Consider the following 16,389-nt stretch of genomic DNA (forward strand, 5'->3'; position numbering starts at 1 on the left):
GGAAGTTACCACATACCAACAATGACTACCCAAAATGGAAATAGAATGACCATGACCAAACTGGATGAGACCTCGATCCCATGACCAACGCCGGCATTTAACCGATCTCTGAACAAGTCGGTAGAGACCTTGTCCCTGGATGTACCTCCTGGTGGGGCCAGTGTTGTGATGCTGTCTTGAACCTGCTGACCTAGCCACTCTGCAGCCAGGCTGCACACACACACCATATTGGCGACCTGTGCCGGCTCCCTTGTCCGGACCTTTCTACCCCACTCCGGTAGTGGGGAGGAGACGGTCATACTGTTTCCTCCCCTCCACGCCACCCCCATTCTTCCTTCTGGCAGGGCATGCCCTGCTGACACCAAATTGAGGCCTCCTACTCTATTGGCCTTATACTTCCTCCTTTAACCACCCAGTCTTCATTCTCCCCTCCCCCCTATCTTTACACAAGCGAATTCCTCCCCACATAAATTCAATGAATCGAAATTAATTTACGCCCATATTTCAGTCTATCCTTATTCAAGCGACATCATCCTACGCAATCGAGAAATATCACACATATATCTATACATATATGTGTAAAAAAAAAAAAAAATTTTTTTTTTTTTTTTTTTTTTAAGGTCCTAGCCACTGAAATCTCAGGAAATTAGGTGGCAGGACCTGCCAGAGTGAACTAAAGACTATCAGGTACCTGGTCTGCCTCCACGGGGCATAAGTGTGGGCCTCAGAAGAGGTCCAGCGGCTAAATGGCCAGAGGAACGACGGTACAAAACACCACACTTCCATAATCCATACACTTTTAAATCTCTGGCCTTCCCAGTGAACTGGTACACCCACAATAAAAGCAACATGGAGATGGGGGAAACCCCTGGTGCCATTAGACACTGAAAACACTTACACTTACACTATGTACTGTCTATGTACATAGTCATATTATGAAGGCACATATAATACATACATAGACAAAATTTTAGACTAGTTTTTCTTATATATTTCATACTTTGGAACGGAACCCCTTTATTACTATGGGAGCCATAACTCACTATTCGCGTTTTCAGTATTCGCGGCATTTCTCAGGAACGTAACCCCCGCGAATAGCGGAGGTTTACTGCACTCAGTCTGGATGATTGATTACTTTGTGTCCCACATATATCTATATGTGGATATAAATATGTGTAGATACTGTGTTGAATTGTTTCTAAGGCCAGGTAGCATCGTTGACGTGTTGTCGGACACTCCAGGCTCCTTGGCAATGCATTTTCTATAGTTTCTGGTGTTGATTACTTGGTCTTCAATGGCAAGCATAAATCCTTCAGTCTCAGGGAAGAGCATCCCGCTTGTGAGCCATGCATTGGAGCAATTTAATCTATGTGATCTTGATGGAGCTCATTGTACTGTCTACCATGGAGTGTCTTCTTTGCCCATTCTTCTAGCCTCATTTGTGCCTTTCGGATGGGAGAGGACTCCTTGTTTAGGTTGAGTGAGATATACCACTTGTCTATCTTCCTTATGGCCAGTTGGAGTGCTGCTGTGTGTTTCTGGAAGTAATCCTTCAGGTTAGCAATTGCTGTTTTCTGTTGCTCGATGAGGTCTATCAGGCACCTTCCTCCTTCTTTCCGAGCAATTGTCAGTCTCTCCACTGCTGACTTTGGGTGGCTTTGACGGCTCTTGGTCATCATTGTCCTTGTCTTTCTTATGATATTCTCCAGCTCGGTGTTAGTCCAATCTATGACCCCGAAGAAATATGTTAGCACTGTGACTGCATAGGTGTTTATGGCTTTAACTGTGTTCCCTCTGTTCAAATTTGCTCCCGTTGACGATGTCGATGGGGTGACGGTAGACCAGATTGCTCTGCGTTTGGCTAACCAGGACTACTGTAGTTCTGGTACATCCATTAGGGTGTTTACTATGGTTGAACTTGAGCAGGCCATGAGAAGCATGCGAAATCGTAGGGCTCCTGACACTGACAACATTTCTGCCGAGAACCTGCAAGAATTTTTCAGATTATATCCTGACTTATTGTTGTCGATGTACAACCAGTGCCTCGAAGAGTGCACGTTTCCACAGAGTTGGAAAGAAGCCAGAGTAGTCGTACTCCTGAAAGGAGACTATCGTGAGAGGACGGACCTATCTTCTTATAGGCCGATTGCCTTGCTATCTGTTCTGGGAAAGACATTCGAGAGACTCATCATGAGTCGCTTGAACGTGGTGTACAGAGACAAACACCAGGAGTCAGACCGGCAGTTTGGCTTCAGACTGGGCCGTTCAGCTGAGGACGACGTGGTGAGATTGCTCTCGTTGGTTCGTAGCTCTGAGAGCAAGTATGTCCTGAGCATTTTCCTTGATTTTAAGGGAGCTTTTGACCACCTTTGGTGGGAAAGCATCTTATGCTGATTGAGACTTGTGGACTGTTCAAGTGATATCTACCGTCTGTTGCGTAGCTACTTTCAAGATCGGAGAGTGGTGGTCTATAACCGCTTCGAGAAAGTATGTCACATGGTCTCCAGGATGGTACTTTCCCCAGGGGGGGGTTCCGCAGGGCTCCATTATAGGCCCTTTCATGTGGAACTTCGTCTTGGACGAATTACTAAACCAAGACTGGAATGGTGTGGAGATTGTAGCTTACGCAGACGATGTTGCCGTACTTGTGTGTGGTGACGCCCGATTAGAACTGGAGCAAAAAGCTAGTTGGGTATTGAACAGGATACAGGCTTGGGCCTCGGTTCACAAGTTAATGATATTGCCGACGAAGTCGCAGTGCATGGTGCTGAAGGGGATCTTTAGCCCGAATAGACATCCCTCAGTAGGCCTTGGTGGGCTTTCCTTGGGTTTTGTACCAGTGATAAAGTATCTGGGAGTTAATCTGGATCAGAGACTGACCTTTATTCCTCATGCGAAGTACTTGAGGGATAAAATCAAGAAGCTGTATGGGAAGCTCAGGAGAATCACCCGAGCAGACTGGGGTATCAAAGGAAGGAACTTGGACATACCCTACAAGTGCCTCTTTGTCCCTATTATAACCTATGCCTGTGGAGCCTGGGGTCAGGCAATTGACAGATGCTTTGTGAGGCGCCACTTGATGGCTGCTCAACGGTTTGCATTGTTAGGTGTGACCAGAGCTTGCCGCACTGTCTCCACAGAAGCCCTGCAGATAATAGCAGGTGCAGAGCCAGTTGACCTCCTGATCCTGGAGAGACTCCTAAGATACCGAACCAAGAATAACTTGCCTTTGGAATTGATGGGTGTCCATAGTTGCTCCGATGTGGGAAGAACTTACGGCAGACCTGACTTGAAGGTTGAGGGCAAGCGAATTTCGCTGGAAGTCCATCGACTTTGGCAAGAGCGTTGGACGACGTCCTCAAAGGGCAGAGTGACGTATGAGATGATGCCTGACATCTCGAGGTTAGAACAGATATGCAGGTGGCCTAAGCTTGGAGTTTTTCAGGCTATGGTTGTCACTGGACACTGACTTCGGTTGCGGCTAAATCAACCAGGCTTTGCAGACAGTGATCGCTGTTGTTGCGGGCAGATTGAGGATAGCCAGCATGTAATTTTTCAATGTCAATTCTATGACATACCAAGGCAAAGGCTTCTTAGCCAGTTAGGGGTAGCCTCTCCTCATGAGATGCAGGAGCTCTTTGATAACGAAAGTATATATAAAGTTTTCATAATGTATCTAAAAAATGTAAATACTATTCGTAGTGCTCAGGGCACTACTTGAACCAATAGGTTCATTTTATTCCAGCATGCTTGCGGATGTTAGTTTTATATTGCAACTGCTTGTCGTTGCTTATTGTATATTATGTACATGGTGCTTTTGAACTTCAAATTGATGTATAAAATTTTTGACTCTAAATTGACATAGTTTTCTAGATTGTGGTTTGATCAAAGCACTCTGAATTCTATACACTTAGAGAGTTTAAATATGGTGCAAATTATAAGGGTAGTAGCGACCTGCCTCCACAGGTCTAGGGATGGTAAACTTCCGAGCAGTAGGGCGAGTCCTTGCAGCTTGGAAGGCCAAATAGGTCGGTGTAAATAGTTAATTTGCGTTGTTGAGCTTTTGCTCGGGAAACGCTCCAATGAGTGTAAATATGATGATGTTCAACTTTGCTTTCAGCAGGCTTCTGAGTGTCTGATGGTATATTTCAGTCAGGCAGGCTTTAATTTCCGTGTGCTGTAACTACTGAGCCTGCATCATCTCCAGGTATTTGTAGGCTTCTCCCTCTGCCGTGGCTTCAATCTCTTTACCAGTCAGTTCAATTTCTTTACCAGTGCAACAGGAAATGTGATTCATCGGTCCAGACAACCTTCTTCTAATCACTCAAGATCCAGTTTCGATGCTTGCATGCCCATTGTAGGCGCTGTCATTGGTGAACCATGGTTAGCATGGTCACTCGGAGCAGCCTACCACTACACAGCCCCATTTTCAACAGGGTTCAATGTATTGTGTGTTGTGACACATTATTCCCGTCACCAGCATTCCAATTACCAGCCAGTTGCGCCACAGTCGCCCTTCTGTTGCCATGTACCATCCTGGAGAGCCTTTGCTCACCTCTAGCATCGATGAGCAGTGGTCGTGGAACACCTTGCTGACGGTTCGTGGGTTATTCCTGCTCGGACCACTTTCGGTTGGTACTAACCACGGCTGACCATGAGCATCACACCAGCGATGCCGTTTTGGATATGCTATGACCCAACCGTCTGGCCATTACAATTTGGCTTTCATCAAACTCACTTAAGTCCGCTGCCTTTACCATCTAAAGAACAAGAGTAACTCTGATTAACGGAGCTCAGTATCAGGTATTTTTTGTACTGTGTCCCGACCCGCACATGCGCCGTAGTTCACCTGCCGTTGCTTCGATTTGCATAACGACTCGTGGGTCATAATGTTTTGGCTAATCGGTCAGTGTGTGTGTGTGTGTGTGTATGTATATTCTTTTTTTTTTTTTTTTCACCATTGAAAAGGGTGACATTTTTTAAGAATGTGTGAAGTATTAATAAATTTTCGAAACTTTCGGGATATTGAAAATCATAAAAATTGTGCTAAAACACTTATTGTGCGAAAAACAAATACAAGAGCAGGCGGGTTATTACTGCATGCACACCATTTTTTTCCCTTCTTTTGTTTGCTTGCTTTTTTGAATAAAAGCAGTCGGGAAGTTTCAGGGATCTGGTAGGGGCTCATAAGGGTATTGTATTTACACTGGTGGGAGCCCAGAAATTATAATTAACCTCCTAATGAAAGACAAGAAATAGTTTAAAATCATGAGTTTTATAATTTTATAACGCTGTATTGAACAAAGACAAGTAACATCTTTAGTAATAACAGCAGTCTTATACCAAAAAATAAATAAATATATATTTATATATTTTTTATTATTTTTTAACTGACTACTTAGCTATCAAAGAAAAGTGAAGCGGCACGAAGAAATCGAAAATGAAACCAAAACTACAAAAAAATCAAATTAGGAGTGGTACAATTATAATTACTTTGCCAGTTAAAAAATAATCAGTGATGCAAATTGAAACGAAACTTGTACTAAAATGTCAAAATGCAATAAATAGGACTTCGATTACTCAAGGTAAACAGGACCGAAACAGGTACAAATAACTGTACCTATTCATTTGTATGAAAGGTTTGGAATTCATTTCTTACTATACGATATTTTTATTACTCAACTGCAATAAAAATACATTTGTGTACAGAATAATTTTAAAGCGTTCTTATTAAACAAAATACAGTATGAATACAGCTTTTCGTATAAAATACTACAACAAATAAAATGATTCCAAGCCGTAATCTATTGTACTTAATTTTTTAAAATAAAAAACTGTCAAATCAAAAGCAGCTCAGTGTCAACATTGCTAGGCAGTTCTACAGGGTACAACATGGACAGCTCAACAACCAGGGATCACATTTGGTGAGTATAGGCTTGGCACACCCAAGGCAGGGTCCTGAGCTGGATATCATCATTCATCTCTTTCTTGGCTATTCATTTCTACTTCTCTCTCAGGGTAACTCGGAATTTTTTTTTTTTTTTTTTTGGCTGGTGCAGCATAAGCCTCAGGTTTCCTTGCACTTTATGGCTAATAATAATAATACAGTAATAATAATAATAAGAATGGGAAAAAGGAGTGATCTAACAGACTTCGAACATGGCATGGTAGTAAGTGCAAGTCATGCTGGAAAAAGCACCTCTGAAACGGCAGTTCTCCTGAACTTTTCACGCACCAGTTTTAAGGAAGGCCTTCGACTCCGTGCCTCATAGCTAGCTAATAGAGGCACTGAACATCTACAAAGTCAAACCGATAGTGACAAACTTCCTAGGCGAAACGGAGTACCACCATTAAGGTCGGAAACATCACAACCAGGCCAATCCCCATCAGGAGAGGAATCTTTCAGGGAGATGCCCGGAGCCCATTGTGGTTCTGTCTAGCACTTAACCCACTATCTACCATGCTCAACAGCAGCAAGTATGGATACAACCTCAAGGAAGGAAGGAAAAACCCGTACACCCTCATCCACCTGATGTACAGGGATGACATCAAGCTCTACGTGGGAACTGAGAAACAACTTCAGCAACTACTCCAGATCACCGAAGAATTCAGCAATGATATTAGGATGGAATTTGGTCTAGACAGGTGCAAGACCCACGGACTGCATCAGGGAAAATCATTCAACCGAAACTACCAGTTGCAGAGTGGTAAAAAGATCGAAGCCATGGCAGAGGGAGAGGCCTACAAATACTTGGGGATGATGCAGGCCCAGCAGTTAACAGCACAAAGAAATTATTATTATTATTATTATTAGCTGTATGGTACAAGGAAGCCTGCGGCTTATGCTGCACCAGCAAAAAAAAAAAAACATTTCTGAATTACTCCGAGAGAGAGTAGAAAGGAATCACCAAGAAAGAGAAGAATGATGATATCCAGCTCAGGACCCTGGGTGTGCCAAGTGCATACTCACCAGATGGTGAGTATGCACTTGGCACTCCCCTGAGGTTAAATTAAGACCTGCCTGACTGAAAAATACCATCAGAGATTCAGAAGCCTGCTGAAAGCAAAGCTGAATGGAAGGAACACAATTAAAGCCATAAACACTTAATTCCCAGTGCTAACATACTCCTTCCTGGTCATAGATTGGACTAACACTGAGCTGGAGGATATCATGAGAAAGACAAGGACAATTATGACCAAGAGCCGTTAACACCACCCGAAATCTGCTGTGGAGAGACTGACAATTGCCCGGAAAAAGGAGGAAGAGGCCTGATAGACCTGATAGAGCAATAGAAAACAGTGATAGTTAACCTCAAGGATTACTTCCAGAAACACACAGCAGCACTCCACCATGCCATAAGGAAGATAGACAAGCAGTATACCCCACTGAACCTGTGAGGAATCCCCCCCACAACCAGGAGGTACAAACGAAGATAGAAAGATGGGCAGAGAAGATAATCCACGGCAGACACTACAATGATCTCCATCAAGATCACATAGGTAAAATTGCTTCCAATGCATGGCTCATGAGTGGGATGCTCTTCCACGAGACTGAAGGATTCATGCTCACCATCCAAGACCAGGTAATCAACACCAGGAACTATAGAAAATACATCGCCAAGGGGCCTGGAGTTGGAGTGTTCGATGACACATGTCAACGATGCCACCTGACCTCCGAAACGATCCAACACATCACTGTGGGATGCAAAGTGATCACCCAGACTGAATACACTCATAGGCATGACCAGGTAGCCAGGATAATACATCAGAAGCTAGCAAGGAAATACCAGTTGGTCGAAGAAAGTGTACCGTACTACAAGTACGAACCCCAGTCAGTACTAAAGACCCGAACCCACAAGCTGTACTGGGACTGCTCCATAATAATGGATAGCACAATTCTGCACAACAGACCGGACATAACCCTTGTGGACAAGAAAGAAAAGACTACCTATCTGATTGACATAGCGGTACCCAACACTGGCAACCTGCAGAAAACCCATGGGGAAAAAATCAAGAAGTACACGAACCTAAGACAGGAGATCAGAGAGAGATGTGGCATATGAAACAAGTAACGACCATCCATATCATCATGTCAACCACAGGTATGGTGCCAAAGACTCTACATAACAGCCTAGCAGCAATAGGTCTCCCAGCAAACACGTACAAGGAACTCCAGAAAGTAGCAATCCTCAACACGTGTAGGATAGTCAGAAAGTTTCTCGACCAACAGTAACATCAGACATAACAACAACTACCCTGTGTACTTGGTAGCCATACCCGTCACGAGGTGGAACCCCCAATCAGGGAGAAATAATATAATAATAAGAATGGGGAAAAGGAGTGATCTAACGGACTTCGAACTTGGCATAATAGTAAGTGCAAGACATGCTGGAAAAAAGCATCTCTGAAATGGCAGTTCTCCTGAACTTTTCACTCACCACAGCTTCAAGGGTGTATCAAGAATGGTGCAACAAACAGAAAACATCCTCTCGACGGCACTCCTGTGGAAGAAAATCGCTTGTTGATGAGTGAGATCAGAGGAGGATGGCTAGAATTGAGCAAGCAAACAGACGGGCCACAATGTTGCACATCACGTCAGAATACAACCTTGGTGCGCAGAACAAAATATTGCAATGGGCCACTAGTTGCATTTTGTTGCGAATGGGTTACAACAGCCGACGGCCACATTGCGTTCTTTTGTTATCAGTGAAGAACAAGAGTACACCTCCTATGGGCACAGCAACACCAGCATTGGACTATCAAGGATTGGAAAACAGTTGCTTGTTCTAACGAGTCGAAGTTCCTGGTGCATCATGTTGATGCAAGGCTCAGAATTTGGTGAAAACAACATGAATCCATGGACCCATCATGTCTGATGACTATTGTGCAAGGTTGTCGGGGCAGTTATGGTGTGGGGAAAGTTTTCTTGGAACATGTTGGGGTCCACTGATACCCATAGATTCACGTCTGAATGCTACATCATACCTAAACATCGTTGCTGTCCAAGTGCATCCGTTCATGTTGACAGTTTATCCTCAGTCAGATGGTTACTTCCAGCAGGATAATGCACCAGTGCAGAAATCCCGAATCACTATGGAATGGTTCCAGGAACATGACAATGAGTTTTCTTTGTTGCAGTGGCCCACTCAGTCCGTGGATCTCAATCCTAGTGAACATCTTTGGGATGGGCTGGAAAGGGCTGTTCGCTGCAGGCCTACACCTCCATCGAATCTCAAGGAACTGTGTGAGACACTTATGTCTGCATGGTACTCCATTCCTGCACAACGATTTCAGCATTTTGTTCAATCCATGCCTAGACAAATTCAGGCTGTTTTGAAGGCTAAAGGAGGCTCAACACGCTACTAGATAGGTGTACCTAATAAAGTGGCAGCATGGTATATCTCAAATGACAATGTAGTGAGCTGTATTATTTCAAGGTTGTACCATATTTGATATAAAAAAAAAAAATGTATGCTTCTTTGTTGATCCCTTTGCTTTCATACATTCGTATGGTCAGTAATTGTTAAATAATTTTGGCAATTGGATTCTTCATGAACTCATTTCAAAATAGTGAAGGGTTTGAGCACCTAAAGCTTGAGCCCCAAAATCCCATGACCTGCCCTTGCAGACAGGCTGCAAGAGCAGGTCATAGGGTTTTGTCAATGATATACAGCATAGGTTCCCAAACTTTTTCGGGCCACCGCCCACTTTGCAAGACATAAATTTTGTAACGCCCCCCCCCCCCATTATAACAGTTTTCTGCATTTGAGCCATTTGATATTTTCAACATAAATAGCAACTAATGATACATTACTGCTTATGCCATTAAATTATTGAAAAAGTAGTGGCCAATATGTGCTTCATCTTGAACACAGTTATTGCTATACCGATTTTGATGAAACATAGCCCATATGTAAAGGTTGTAAAGTGTATGCTCGAATAACATTATGCACAGTTTCATACAATGGTTTAAATATGAAAATTCGGAATACATTTTAAGAGATTGCAAATGCATTAGTAAGAATCTTATTGTAATAATTAAAACACCATCAAATGTATTACAAAATCGTTTATTTCGAACTTATAAAGTAAAAATACGAAGCAAAAATAACAAATGAATGTGAAGTTTCCTACAATGGTTTAAATATGAAAATTCGGAATACATATTAAGAAATTGTATTACATTAGTAAAAATCTTATTGTCATAATTAAAATACCATCAAATGTATTAGAAAATTGTTTATTTCGAACTTACAAAGAAAAAATAAATTAATGTGTAGGATGAGCCTGATGCATTTTTAAAAGTTTGTTAATATCGGGTTCAACTTTCGTTAAAAACAGTCGTAAATCGCCATGCTCAGTTATAGTAAATTTGCTACAGCACTAAATCTTTTTGAAGCCAGAACTCTTGGTATCCACTTTTGAATTTTATTTTTATTTCTTCATTTGTTTTGAGTTCTATGAGTTCCTCTTCTAAATTTGATGATCCTGCTGTGTTTACATGTGAGAAAGGATCTAGAACCCAATTTGGTATATTCATGTTTAGAATCGCTCATTAAAATCAGCATGGAGAACCTCCATGTGTTGGCAGTATGTAAGTAAATCTTCCTTTTTGAGAGAACACTGCTGATAAATTTGGAAAGTGGCTATATTCTCCTCGGCATAGATTCTGCTTGAACAGAAGAAGTTTCCCCACAAAAGTGGCAATAACGTTTTTTGTTTTAATTAAATTCCATTCATCACCTTGTAATTGTAGATTGACTTCATTAAATATTTTATAGAGGTCTGTCAAATAAGCGATGTCATTTTTGGATGTAATCAGGTTGGCCCGCAATCCGTCATCTCTGTTTTATAGCAACTCTAGTACTGAATCAAACAAATTGTAAAATCGATTCAGACAAATACCTTTTGAAAGCCAACGAACTTCTGTGTGAAGCAGCAAACGATTGAAATCCTCGTTTTTCACTACAAAGTTGGCTAAACAATCTGTCACTCAATGAATTGCTTCTAATCTTGTTGACTGCTCTAATAACATAATGGAGTGACATATGCAGGCGTTCACTTAAATTCTTCATAACCAAATGTTGACGATGAAGAACACAATGTACAGTGAGTACATTTGGTACTGCTTCTTTCAAATGCACTATGAAACCCTTGTGGCGCCCTGTCATTGCTGGAGCACCATCAGCAGCAGCAGACAAAATATTACGAATAGGAATGTCTTTCTCTTGAAAAAACTTATTCTTGGTATTAAATATAGATTCTCCCTTTGTATACACTTCCAAATTTTTAGCAAATAATATTCTTGACAAACTTTTTCTTCTTTTATGAATCGTATGTATGATAAGAGTACTGCTTTATTATTTGGGAGAGTTGATTCATCGAGTTGAATGGAAAATTGGCATGTCTTCAAATAATCGCACAATGATTTTTTAATGTCTTCAGCCATTTCATCGATTCTTCTTTGCACTGAATTCTTCTTTGCTCAAAGGAATTTTCCTGATGATATCTGATGCTGGCTTATGAAGCACAGTGTTTATTACTTCTTTTACTGCCGGCAAGATTAATTCCTCACCAATTGTGTGTGGTTTTCCTGCTTTTGCGATTAATAATGAAATATTATAAGAATCTTGTAATCAGGCATTATCTTGTTTAGTGGACGACAAAAGGTTTTGATATAGTTGGACGTTTAAAATATTTTTCTTCTAGTACTTGAAAATAGGACAAATCTTTATCCTCTTCGTCAGCATGCATTTTAGTCAAATGCTCTTGTAGCCTAGAAGGCTTCATTGCTTCATTTGAAAATATTTTTTGGCAAATCAAGCACATAGGTAATAATTGGTTCGTAGGAGACTGAATAAAACCATATTTCAAATACTGTACTCAGTACTGTACTGTCAACATTTCTTCTTAGATTCAGACATAATGAAGTAATAAAATTTGCAACAATATTCACAAAATAAAAGATTTAATTTACACTTTGTATGACTCCACTTATCTATCACACTTTCGACTGATGATTGTTGGCAAAGCACACAAAAAATAATGAAACATTTCTAAACAACAAAAATGTACGATCACATATCAATTTATGAATTATTACGTCAGCAAAACGGCCTTTAAAGCTTTGAAGATGAAACGCGCTACGGCATTAGTTTAAAATTTGTGCCTAATCTGTCTCAAATGAATCAACAGACGCAGAGATATTATTGACTGGTCAAGCTTATGTCATTAGCGTTACCAAGGTGATCCAAGGAGAAAATAAAACTGTATACAATTTTCGTGGAAAACAAACAGTTGAGCATCATTACTTGCGAACAATATTTTGCATTGTCACTCTCTCGCAACATTTTGTTTTTATTTCTTTTCATAAATGTTGTACGAAAGAATTGGTTTTGAAAAACAAAAATATAGCATTTCCTTTCTTCAGTATGTATTGTATCTACTAACAAAAAATATAGAAAATTCATCTATTGGAAGCCATACTGGAAATGGAAGGGAAAAAAATAAACTGTCGTAAAACTGATCACTACAATGCGCATTTCATAAAAAAAAGTTTGCTTTATTGTAATTGTTTCTACAGGACTAAATCGGAACAGCAGTTTCATGGATGTATATTTGATCTTCTTACGAACTTTCAAGAAAACATTTCTATTCATAGCTGCGTTATAAACTTTGAAAACTGATGTCAAAGGAACTTTGCATGCATCTTACCTATTGTGCAAACGAAAAAAATATATATATATACAAAGTATATATATGCTACGAGTAATGGATTGTTTTATATGCATTTGATACCATCAAAAAATTTGAGGGAAAAATTGAATTTTCATTGTCACACACACACACACACCCCCGAAAAATTCACCATAAAGTGTCATATGGTTTATTGTAATTGTTTTTCGGAACAATATTTTGAAATAATCCGCCTGGAAATATTAGCCAGTGAAATGCATTATACATTTCAAACATCGCCGTATAGCTTATCCTTGAATACAAATGACTACAGTTACTTTCCTTTCAGTGACTGCCTTGTACAGTTGTGGACACTTCCAGTCAGTAAAATCATCAGTAGTCGTCCTTTATTGTACCTAAAGTAATTCGTCATGTTGGGGCAAACAGTTTTTGCTCCTAATTGAAGTAGCACTTTTGAATTTTTCCTAAGTCGATTATCTGCACATATTGAAAATTAAAGGACAGTAAAAGATTTGATAATTGGTGCCATTGGTGGGCAGCATTCCGACTAATAAATTTTCTGTTTATACTTCAGGATGACCACATGGCCAGAGATCCCAAAATAGAGAAAGAGAATACAAGAAACCGCATTGCATTTAGCAGTCACCGACTTGATTGTGTGAAATTGCTCGCCAAAAACCACAGTAAAGCAAGAGAAGTGATGGGGAGAAAATCTATTTTTCAGCGGGGTTTATCTGTCTATTCCAGTTCAGAACAGCATTACGACCGTGGATAGTGAATTTATTTGGCTTCTGTTCTAAAACAGAATTTCTCCCTTTGCGATGACATCAAAGCGTAACAAGCAAATATGTTCTAAGAATACTTTTTGAGCAGCCATTAGTCGTAATCTGTTAGCTTTGTACTGTTAGAAAATATTATAGTTTTGTGAAGAATACACATTTCAAGAAACAACCCATTATTCATAGCGGATGACTTTTTTTTTCTTCTTTTGCACACCAGTTTTCGAAGTTTATAACACAACTACAAATAGAAATATTTTCTCGAAATTTCGTTAGAAGATCAAACCCAGGAAACTGCTGTTCCGATATTGTTTACTAAAAACAATTACAATAAAGCAAACTTTTTTTTTTTATCAAATGCGCATTGCAGTGTTATCAGTTTTAAACCAGTTTTTCTTGTTTCTAAAAGATGAATTTCCCTAATTTTCTGTTCGTAGGAGCAATACACATTGAAGAAAGGAAATACGATATGTTCGCCTTTCAAAAACAGTTGTTGCTACTGTTTCACTTTATTGCTTCTTATGTCAACTCACAGTAGCTCGCGTTGTTGCTTTTCAAAGGCCCTAGGCTAATTAGGGTGGGTTTAGAAAAATAACAGAAAAAAGGCCTAAAAAGATACACACTTGATGTCACATTTTTGTCATTTGCATGAAATTCAATAGAAGATTTTGAAAATTGAAGTGGGAAAATCGAAGAAAACAGTTCTGGCTTCACTTATAGCGAATTTCAGCTGTGTCCATAGAGTAAAATTTATAGAATTTATTAGTTGACCTCTGAACTGGGGCCACTGGACCCAAGGAGATAAAAATACGAATAAGGAGCCCTAGACCGCCTGAACGCCCCCCTCCAATTGCTTCTGAACCCCCTCCCCCCAAGAAGGCTTCAGCGCCCACTTTGGGAACCTATGATATACAGGAATTAATTTTGTTAGCAAGGAGAAGGAGGTGATTATCCCTTTGTATAAGGCAATGGTCAGGCCATGCTTTGAGTACTGTGTACAGGTCTGGAAGCCTCATTTTAGGAAGGGTGTAGATTTGCTTGAGCGTGTACAGAGAAGGTCAACAAAATTGTTGACCTTCTCTGTAGTGAGTTGTATCTCTGATTGAGTTGTATAAGTCCTTGAATGGGTTGCACACTGAATTCTGATGAGATTCTTCCACTTGCTCAGATTACAAACCTATGGGGGCATAAATTCAAATTTAGGAAAGTCAGTTTTAGAATAGATGTGTGGAAATTTGCCTTTAGCCAGCAGGTGGTTAATTGCTGGAACAAACTTCCATCTGTTATTGTGGAAGTTGATAGCATAAATAAATTCAAGGAGGAACTGGACAAACATTTAGAGGGAATGGTTGTGTGAATTTGTTTTTTTTTTTTTTTTTTTGGCTGATGCTATATAAGCTCACGCTTGCTTTCTTTTATCACATGGCTCTGTTACTATTAATATGGTCAAATATGTTTATTTTCTAATTCAAATGTTTTTAGGTTCTTCCAGAGTTAACAAAAGAAGTAGATACATGGAAAGCAAAGTATGATTTTCATCAGAGATTTGAAGAGTGCTGGCAAAGAATAACAGACCTGAAAAATGAATATTCATGGGCAATAGTTGCTGAGAAGGAAAAAGTACGTTGTTAAAATTCTATTGCAAAAATTTAATTTTTAATAATAATGTTGTTGAGTAGATACTTAATCAAGAGTTGGAGAATCATGCCAAAGGAGGTTTAGGTGTTTTAACTGTAATATTAACACTGACATGTAGATAACACAAGTAAACATTAACTAATGTTTGTTCCAGATTAGTAGTTAGAGGATAATACTTAAAAAAAAAAAAAACCCTGCTCAAGAAAAATGTTAAGATCACTGATTTGGCATGAATATCGTATCTTATAACTTTATATTGTAAGGGAATTCTCGTGTCTAACTGGTAAATAGGTATCTTCAAAGTTTGAATCACATATGTTGGCATCAACAGATAATTTTATTAGCTATTATAATTAAACTGTAACTTTATAAGCATGGCCATTTATTGCTATTAATTAATCAATCATTAAATATACATTATGATATCAAATTTACATTATATGTATTACTTTATGGAGTTTACATTTTATGTATTACATTTTCAAGTTTACCGTTGCGCTTATAAAGTTAAAAGTACTTTCAGCCACCAGAATTCTGCTACCATGCACTACAATACAAAGTTGAGATACAATTCATGCCAAATCAGTGATATAAAGGTTATATATATATATTAAGTAGTAACGTAGAAAATCTCCAAATAAAATTAAAAATAAACTAATGAATATGACTAGAACTATAAAGCTATTTATAGAATATGATTTGATATACTAATTATGTTATAAAACAGCAAAATTTTTCAGCAGCAGTTCAAAATTCTTTGACTCGTACATCTTAGAAAACTTCTGAAAATATGTGCAGTCTGTCTGAAAGAGAAGTTTGCACTGTCACTAGCACAGAGTGCCTAAAAATTCTGAGTGTTACCTAAGAATTAATCTCTTTTCACAGACAAATAATTAGTATTAGCAATGGCCACATGGTGCAAGGAAGCCTATGGCTTATGCTGCACCAGCCAAAAAAAAAACATAATAATAAAATAAAACAACTAAATTAATAAAATAAAATAATAATAAGAAGAATTATTAAAAAATAATAATTGATAGGAGAAAAGGAAATAGAAACCTATGCGTTTACCTCCTCCCATAGGTAATTCTGACCTTTGAATTCCCCAAAACTGTCAGCCTCTACTACCCATGTAGGTAACTTATTCCAGTAATTTATAATTTGCTGGCTAAAATAAAACTCCCTGCAATTCAGTCTAAACATCTCCCCCTTGTAACCTGAAATTATGGCCCCTTTGTTCTAGAATCATTTATAACCGTGAAAATTTCATTCTCAT

At 39.3% G+C, this 16,389-nt stretch overlaps 1 protein-coding gene across 1 annotated transcript in view; it reads left to right on the top strand.

Annotated features, from left to right (window-relative positions):
* The window catches only part of SMC6 (Structural maintenance of chromosomes 6), a 655,684-nt gene that overhangs the window by 187,189 nt on the left and 452,106 nt on the right, over nt 1-16,389 (top strand). Inside the window, exon 8 of the mRNA XM_090377619.1 lies at nt 14,958-15,095. Within this exon, the coding sequence (XP_090233745.1) occupies nt 14,958-15,095 (138 nt within the window). The remainder of the gene's footprint in view (nt 1-14,957; nt 15,096-16,389) is intronic.

The sequence above is a fragment of the Mastigoproctus giganteus genome, chromosome 7 (genome assembly GCF_048544385.1).
Source record: "Mastigoproctus giganteus isolate SK-2022 chromosome 7, ASM4854438v1, whole genome shotgun sequence".
Taxonomy (NCBI): Eukaryota; Metazoa; Arthropoda; class Arachnida; order Uropygi; family Thelyphonidae; genus Mastigoproctus; species Mastigoproctus giganteus.